The sequence below is a fragment of the Chaetura pelagica genome, unplaced genomic scaffold (assembly GCF_000747805.2).
Source record: "Chaetura pelagica isolate M959 unplaced genomic scaffold, ChaPel_1.0 scaffold12, whole genome shotgun sequence".
In the NCBI taxonomy this organism is placed as follows: Eukaryota; Metazoa; Chordata; class Aves; order Apodiformes; family Apodidae; genus Chaetura; species Chaetura pelagica.
Window position 1 is genome coordinate 5102106 of NW_009952801.1, and position 9516 is coordinate 5111621.

Genomic DNA, 9516 nt, shown 5'->3' on the forward strand with positions numbered 1-9516 from the left:
TCCCTACCTTTTTTTCCTGCCTGAAAGGGAAAGACTGAAGTGAATGTCGTAGCAACAGATTATGCATGTGCTTTTTTTCCTGACCCAGTTCTTTCACACCATGGTAGCAGAAGACAGAAGGATAAACTGTTCTACTTTTTTTCAGTTCAAGCCTTTTTAGCCAATCTCTTATTCACAACTTCATTTACTGACAAAAGAGGAGTCACACTAAGCAGTCACCACTCTAATTTGGATATTAACATGCAATTAAATAATTCAGAAACTCTGTATTTTTGCCTGCTTTTTTCACATTCTGTCAGAAAAAGAAAATATTAACAGCACTCTCTTTTGGAAAGAAGTGCTGAGAAGGGTTCTGTATTTCCAGCCATGAGAGCTGCACAAGCCATGTGGGAAAGACTTCTTGTGCTGGTGTAGCAGTGAATAAGTGTACTGATCCTGCAGATTTACCTGATCCTGCAAAGTTTGTGTCCTTAAGGATCATCTGTTTCACTCAGTTGAAACAACCTTAAGGTAATTTTTATCCGAAACAAAACTGCATAGCCCAAATTCTGCAGCAAGGTACTGAGTGCCAAAATAATAAAAGTACTCAGCACCTTGCAGAGCTCTGTTCCATACACACAACACTGGTGTTCATAGCAAGCATTTCTTTCAGGAATAAGTGCATCTGAAGAAATTTAGTATTCTTAAAATAAAGCCAAAAGGCCTCACAAAACCATTCAGACTTATATGTATCTCAATCCTCTTGTTTAACTTAATCAGTCTTGAATACTTCAGATGAAAAAAATATCTAGCATGGTAAACCTGTGAAGTTTTTGACTGTCTAGGAAATTTGGGCTAAGTTGAAGAAGAGACATTTGAACTATTTCAATATCAGCTGCATGCAAACTAGAGTAAGCCTTCATCAGGGTTGTGTGTTGGTGCACCCAAGTCTAATGTATTGATAAATACTTATTACAGCTTAATATATAATGAAAAATTGGATGTTTCTCCTTCAAGATCATGCTCACAAGTCATAACAAATACAACAAAATTATCTGAATATAGGTTGTATGCTAGCTGCAAAAATAGCTTCATGAAATTCTCAAGTAACTTAGACATTACTTTGTTTTAAGACATTAGTTTTTGTTTAAATATTTCTCATGCTGAAAGCTCCTGCCTCTTATTTGCAGATATATGAAGAGTTTGGGAGAGTTTTTCTAAGCGACATTATTCATCTACCAAACTCCTGAAATTACTTCATCCATATTTATTAATGATAACTAAGATAATCCATTATAAATTGTTTTAAAGGCACAGACATAGACCTTGTAAAAACTTTTTTTTATTAGAAGGTTTTTAAAAAATAAAAGTCAAACAAATGTCAAATGTTCAAGAGATTACAAAGTGGGAGACTTACACACTTCAGAAAATGGGTGCTACTTGCCAGAAGTTTTTTTTTGGTGGTGCTGTGCTCTTTTAATGTATTTTCTCAATAACCTGGATTAAAAGAGATTTCTAGCAAAATTTGCAATGGCAAAAAAACAGAGATCTGTAAGTAACAAAGAACACTTCACAAATTCAAATTATTTCAGGACAACCAAATATACAATCAATGTATTTCTATGTGGCCAAATATATTAACATATTGCCTATGAATGAGGAATGTAAACCACAGAATCTAAAAAATATTTGGGGATGAAGGATGGCTCAGAGGACCTGGGATATATAAAGGGAGGAACAACAAGTAGAAATAGAGAACAAATTACTTCATTATTTGGCACAGTAATTTCTGAAATATGGAGTGCACTTGAGACATCAACACTAAAAAGGCTGAAAAACTGCAAAGGATTCAGAAAAAAAGGACTGTGGGAATAACTTAAATACTTGAAAATATAACATATAGTCAAATTCAAATAATAGAAACTTTCTTCATGTAGTGAACAGATTTTATGTGATTTGATGCTAATCTGTAAATTCATACATGGGGAATAGAAATGTCATTCCATTCTAACAGAAAAGATATAAAAAAACCTATCATCTGGAGGCTCATATCATGCAAAGGCAGATGTAAAATATTGTATTTCTTAGAAGTAATTAGAGCTCCTTAAAAACACCTAGAGCAATTTACGTAAAGAATTTTCTGAATTCCCTATTACCAGATGTTTTGTAACCCACAGTGGATATTTATTTAAAACACAACTCTGTTCACCATGAACTAATTCAGGTAAATCTTATGGCCTTTATGTTGGCGATTAGAGTATATGATCACATTTGCAACAATTACTTGCTTTGAGAGTCCACTTAAGTCAAACAGAAGATTATGACTGAGTTCAAAGAACATTGGATTCCATGCATAACCACAGTTCTATCAATCAATATATCTACACTATTTTGTTTGTAAAAGCTGAGGGAAATAATGGGCATGCTTTGGTTTGTTTAATTTGTTTTGTTTTCTTCTCCTTGAAGTTTAATGAAAGAAAACTCAGTTTTTAATATACAATGTAAAACAACATATGGTCAAGTCAGCTCAAGTCCCAGAATCAACCAAAAGTAACGGCCAAGATCAAACATATATTAATATAACTGGAGCTGGAAAATACCCTTCCAGTATCATACTTAGCCTTACAGGTTAGAAAGACATTTATATTATGTATGTAGCTTCACTTTAGCAAATTAAGATCTAGCTGCCTCATTTAATTATTTTGGGTAAGCAATAACGATTTCAAGATATAATTATTTTTTCTTCCTTCTTAGTGATTAATAAACAACCTTAAACTAATATAACATGTATACTTACTCTGGCAGTCGAGACAGGATACCTAAAGAAAGAGAACTTATGCCATCATTGATCCGACCTGACAGCTTACGCTTCTGAACCCAGCTGACAGCAAACTCCAGAGCAATAAAAGCAATGAAGAATGGAATGCTCTGAAAAAGTTTGAAAAAAAGAAGTCACAACACAAACAGAATTAGATCCACCTTTCTTAACAGCAGTTTATGCAGCCAGATACTTCTTGAGTTGGCTGACACCTTACTAGCTATTACTATGATAAAGCTCCACACGAACCTTATGATTCACAACCAAGGCCACCATGTAATCCACAACACCAGCATAAATCCAGTGCACTAACCTCTTTCCACATTTTATTTTTTTTTTTAATCTTCTGCACATGAATTGTTAAATGGCATCAAAACAAATGCAAGAGTCTTTCCAAAGTCGTATTTCTCATATTCAAGTAAATCAGTGAAAGCAGCAAAATTTGTGGACTGCTCTGACCATAAGGTAAAAAAGAACCTGCTTTTGATTTAAGGAGTTTTTAATATGTTCAGCCACTGACCTTGGCATCCAACCGTATTATCTGAAAGACAAAGTAAAGTGAGTTTCTTTCTACTCAGTTCTGTTGCCATGCTTTTTGCTGCAGATGGCAACAGCTCTTCTGTACGTGTGTTCATCAGAGAACGTAGTAACTAAGTGCAACCCATTGCACTTTGGGCCATACAACACATTCTTTTTCCAGACCAAGTAGCAATGACACAATACTCCCTTTTTTCTTTGAACTGTACTAACTATAAAATAATTTTCTGCCTTTCTGAAGAAAAAGATGAGTGAGACTGAACTATTTCTCACCCCCAACACTGCTTCAGTCTTCATTCAATTCACACTGCCCACCTCAGATAGATTGGTAAATTCAACATAAACAACAGCAGCACCCAGTAGAGAAAGGTATAGTTGTGACTAGTGGGAGCAATGGTATCATTATTGTGCCAACACCATTTTTTCACCAGCGGAGAAAGGTTGCTACAGCTCCTCTCAAATTTTCATCAGCATAGGCAAGGAAAAAAAGGGTTAAATAAAAGTAATTGGTAAAGCATATGCTTTTTTACTGACACTGAAGTCCTGACAGCCCCTGCATATCATAGGGAAGGAATGATGAGGCAGTGGCAGCATATCAGCCACTGTCACAAAAATTTAGGCCTATGGCACAGAAAAAAAGGAGCTATTTCACTTGTGTCAGATCTCTGTGCACATGAATGTTCCTTCGATGGCTCTCTTGCCCTGTAGAAAACTTTTATGTGATCTTGGAAACACTGAGATTACCCCTTCTCTGTGCTATAAAGGCACCAAATTCCCACCATGTTTTGCAGGGCAAGAGAAAGCAAGACCAGTGAGACTTTCTGCGCCATTATGGGACACATCACACTGCCAAACTTGCCCTGTTAGTCTTCTTCTGCCGCCTCCTTCCAGTGACCTGCAAGCTGATACGGATTCACAGACTGAAACCCTCCAAACTGTGCTGCTGTAGAAGAGGGGCTGCCTATACAACATTTTAATGGAAGAAGCATGTTCCCTGTGCAAATGCCATTGCATTTTGGATGGTGTTCATTTTTGTTGCCAAGTGAGATATGATCCGGGAATTCCTACCAGCCTGGGAGACTAAAAAGACTAAGATGGATATAGACCAGATTGCTCAGTTGAAGAAGAATAGGATGATTCAAACCATGCAAGCAGCAAGAGATTTATGGCATCTAGGAAATGTGAAAGTTCATAAACTTCAGCAGCTCAGGGTTAGGTTACAATAGCAGATGAAAAGAGATTAGTATCAACATGGCACTTTTTAATTTAGCTGCCTAGCTTGATCTTTTAACAGCATTTTAGGTATCTAAAACCCTGTTTGGGATACACACTAACTGATTATATAAAATCTTTGAAAGCAAAGGAAGGTCTATGGATAAAGCCTAAACAGCACCGAAGAAAATCAATGTAGTAAATCTTTGGATACTTGAAACCAATAATAAAGAAATAAGGAAATAAAAAACAAACTCCACCACCTTCCATTTGACATAATTGAAAAATTCTAGGAAAATGTAAATACTCCTTGTTTTGTTTCATTTCATAGAATAATAGAATCATGTAATTGTTAAAGTTGGAAGGGACCTTTAAGATCATCAGGTTCCAACCTCCCTGCTATGCTCAGGGACACCTTACACTAGTACTAGTACTACACTAAGTAGAAAATTTTCATATATTTTTCTTAATTTACATAATTAAATAACAGATTCCTATTTCATCAAACAAAGGCTGAGGACCACAGCTGTACTTCCCAGGAGAAATAAAAGGGTCTTGCTAAGAACAACCAAGAAACACTGGACTGCAACATTAGGAACCAGTTCTAGCACAGACTACAGGCAGTCTCAAGTTACAGAACAGTAGAAACTGCACATCAAATTAATGCACTGAGGGCAGAAAATGTGGGATGTTTTATTCATTAAATGAAAACTGTGAATAGGAAATAAACAATGCTTGTATTCTATGTGGTGATTCAGTTTACCTAGCAACCTCTGAAATGGTTAAAATACTTGACTTTGTACCAACATCCTCTAATATAACTTCTTTCACCTTGATTTCATTAAATATTTTCTTCCCACTGGGAAGCTATGACACAGCCAAGCATTTGACAGTACTTTTTGACTCACAAACAGGGAGTGTCATAGCCAGGAGAATAGAGAAACATTCAGACAGCTTTAACCTCCTGCCTATCAAGGAGCTTACAGAAGCAGAGATTTATGGCATACCTCTTAGTATCTAAGAAATTACCTCTCTCCCACACACCCACATTAAGCTTTGTCCAAAGCAAATAAAAAAGATCAACTATATCAAGACTAGTACGTATTATTTATGTGGCCATAACACCTAGCAGCTATTGTCATGGAATAGGATCATAACATGTTAGATACCAAACAAACACAAGGAAAAGGCACTCCCTGTCCCAAATAGGATACAGCCTAAGGATGAGATGTAAGGCAGAAGGATAATGCAAATAATTCAGGAGAAAAAGGATACAGACAGTAACAGGACAACCATCTCCTGAGCTTAAACACTATTAAAATAAATATATAAATTGACATATAAATAAATAAATAAAGTTAAAAGTACGATGAAGTCATTATAAGTAACCTGTGGAGGTTATGTAACTGCAAAAGTTTTCAAGGGTTGCCCCTACAAACAAAATGACACAAAGTTAAGAAATGCCCACTGCTGGCATCATGGGTGTCAGACAGAACTTAGATCCTTTTGTATCTTCTGGTCTATACATGTTTTACTCTGTCTCCTATTTCTTTCTCTTCACCCATCATCAGTAATACTTAATAAAGATTTGTCTTAGCTTGTGGTTTACTTGAATAACTGATCCGTAACTTGAAAATCTTACTCTGAGCACTGAGTAGAGAGGGCTCCCTTAGAAGTAACCAAATCTTACACAATGCAAAGGACCTTTTAAAACCAGTTTCTGCTTTACACACTTGAAAAAAATAACACTCTTAACTTGAAATGCAGCATAAATTAATGGTTTTAATGCAAGTCTTGAAATGGTTTCTGTTTTCTTAAAGTCCCAAGTCCTTATAAGAACCTCAGCTTTCTTGTTAAACTAAATACAAAGGTATCTGTACCTTATTATTTAGAAGCAAAGCCTCAAATATGAATTGAGTGTAAATATGAACTTAATCTTTAGGGTCTCAAAAGCAGAGAGTAAATAGAAAAGAAAAACAGTGATTGTTGAATTTAAAGCTTTCAGTTTGGGGTTCTCAGCAGAAGGAACAGCAAGCTCTCTTTCTGAGTCTGACCCATGAAAGTCTCCAGTGAGCTCAAGTGATAATTTCAGAACGTAGCAAGGAGCAAAGTAGCTATGGATGAAAACAATACACAACGAGAAAAAAGAAGCACTCAATCAGCCCATTTGTAGAATATGGGAGAAAAAAATAAACAACAAAACAAAACAAGTACACAGAGCATAATCTTATATCCATAGCAAAGAGAACGTGCATGAAAGGACAGGGGAAAAATCAGTATACATTGTAAGAGTCAGACTGTTCTGACCTGGAGAAAAATTGATTTAGGCTTTCTCTTATCTTTCTAGAAAGAATGGAAAAGCAAGCGTTTCAAAATCTTTATGACAAAAGCTCACATAAAAATAAGTTCTGTGGTTTTGGTCCAGGATTGGGACACCTTTTGCCAGAGTTCTGGAGACTAGTTGGAAGGGTGATTTTTCCCTGGATGCTTCCGCAGAGCTTTATTACTAGTCACTGGCAGCTGAGCATTCAATGTTTTGAACAGGACTAATTCCTTGAACAGCTGGAAGTTTGCTTTTCTAAAATTCAGGGTCCTAACTGAGGACTATGAGCCTGACATTATCCCTCTGGACTGCTAACTCCAGCAGTGCATGATCACTGCAGCCCAGGCTGCCTCCAGTCTTGATGTCACTGATTAGCTCATTTGCATTGGTCACCAACAAGTCCAGTAACACATCTCATCTAGTAGGGCTGTGTGTTACCTGGCTTAAGTTATCCTCAATGCATTCCAAGGTTCTCCTGGATTGCCTGCATTTAAGACAGTTACACCACTAAAGCACTTTTACGCACCCACCTAACCGAGCATCAGTAGACCAATTCTGGCCACAAATGTACTGGGAAGGTTAGTTCGGTTAACACAAAATAGCAGTTATAGGAAGATAAAACCGTTTTTAGTGTAGGGTTTTTTTGCAGGATACATATTCCCTTAAAAACTTAATGCAACAAAACTCTACAACAGCAGAAGCCTGCAAGCACTTTTATAATGTAAAGAAGTATTAAGAATCCTTCTGCAAACTTTGACAGCTGTGTGCCTGGTAAGAGAAAATCCAGGTTTGGTCAAGGTCTGAGCTGAATATTGCACAAGGAGAAGAAAGCCCGGGGATGTTAAGGAATGCTGCTGGAAAGGAAGTGAGTGAGATTCTGTCAGAAATGTGGGAAGAGTAAAAGGGATTGAGGTAGGCAATAGAAAGAGCTGGAGACAGACAGCCAGATCGATCAATCAGCTGACTAGGCAAAATTCTGAGTCTGACCCATGAAAGTCTCCAGTGAGCTCAAGTGATAATTTCAGAACGTAGCAAGGAGCAAAGTAGCTATGGATGAAAACAATACACAACGAGAAAAAAGAAGCACTCAATCAGCCCATTTGTAGAATATGGGAGAAAAAAATAAACAACAAAACAAAACAAGTACACAGAGCATAATCTTATATCCATAGCAAAGAGAACGTGCATGAAAGGACAGGGGAAAAATCAGTATACATTGTAAGAGTCAGACTGTTCTGACCTGGAGAAAAATTGATTTAGGCTTTCTCTTATCTTTCTAGAAAGAATGGAAAAGCAAGCGTTTCAAAATCTTTATGACAAAAGCTCACATAAAAATAAGTTCTGTGGTTTTGGTCCAGGATTGGGACACCTTTTGCCAGAGTTCTGGAGACTAGTTGGAAGGGTGATTTTTCCCTGGATGCTTCCGCAGAGCTTTATTACTAGTCACTGGCAGCTGAGCATTCAATGTTTTGAACAGGACTAATTCCTTGAACAGCTGGAAGTTTGCTTTTCTAAAATTCAGGGTCCTAACTGAGGACTATGAGCCTGACATTATCCCTCTGGACTGCTAACTCCAGCAGTGCATGATCACTGCAGCCCAGGCTGCCTCCAGTCTTGATGTCACTGATTAGCTCATTTGCATTGGTCACCAACAAGTCCAGTAACACATCTCATCTAGTAGGGCTGTGTGTTACCTGGCTTAAGTTATCCTCAATGCATTCCAAGGTTCTCCTGGATTGCCTGCATTTAAGACAGTTACACCACTAAAGCACTTTTACGCACCCACCTAACCGAGCATCAGTAGACCAATTCTGGCCACAAATGTACTGGGAAGGTTAGTTCGGTTAACACAAAATAGCAGTTATAGGAAGATAAAACCGTTTTTAGTGTAGGGTTTTTTTGCAGGATACATATTCCCTTAAAAACTTAATGCAACAAAACTCTACAACAGCAGAAGCCTGCAAGCACTTTTATAATGTAAAGAAGTATTAAGAATCCTTCTGCAAACTTTGACAGCTGTGTGCCTGGTAAGAGAAAATCCAGGTTTGGTCAAGGTCTGAGCTGAATATTGCACAAGGAGAAGAAAGCCCGGGGATGTTAAGGAATGCTGCTGGAAAGGAAGTGAGTGAGATTCTGTCAGAAATGTGGGAAGAGTAAAAGGGATTGAGGTAGGCAATAGAAAGAGCTGGAGACAGACAGCCAGATCGATCAATCAGCTGACTAGGCAAAACCGTCCAGCTCTACAGAGACTTTCTCAATCACGACATTACAGCTTAGTTGCAAAACATCTCTGAGGAAAGCAGTCCATCGACCACAGGCTGGCTTTGCCAGCAGTTCTGCTTGCCCTATCCAAAAGGGCAATGTTTGCTGATAACAGGCACCAGTGAGGGGCTGCTGCACACTGCCATTCCCAGAAAGCTGCTGATGGTGCTGCGCTGCTCTGTCCAACTCATGACACCACCAGGACTGCCCAATAGCAGCTACTACACAGCAGCACAGCTGGGGGTTTACCTGGCAGACAAGATAGTCAGAGCTAATGGGACCTCTGTAAAAAGTCTGGATCTTCAGTGAAGCTCGACTGAATTTACTCTGACAAAGGCAAAACAGTGTTTATCTGCTGTCTTCTTTAAAAGCTCAAATATGTTCC

The 9516-nt window shown here is 37.8% G+C and overlaps 1 protein-coding gene across 1 annotated transcript in view; it reads right to left on the reverse strand.

Annotated features, from left to right (window-relative positions):
• AGMO (alkylglycerol monooxygenase) overlaps positions 1 to 9516 on the reverse strand; it is a 193513-nt gene that overhangs the window by 182268 nt on the left and 1729 nt on the right. Inside the window, exon 3 of the mRNA XM_009994982.1 lies at positions 2777 to 2907. Coding sequence (XP_009993284.1) covers positions 2777 to 2907 — 131 coding nt within the window. The remainder of the gene's footprint in view (positions 1 to 2776; positions 2908 to 9516) is intronic.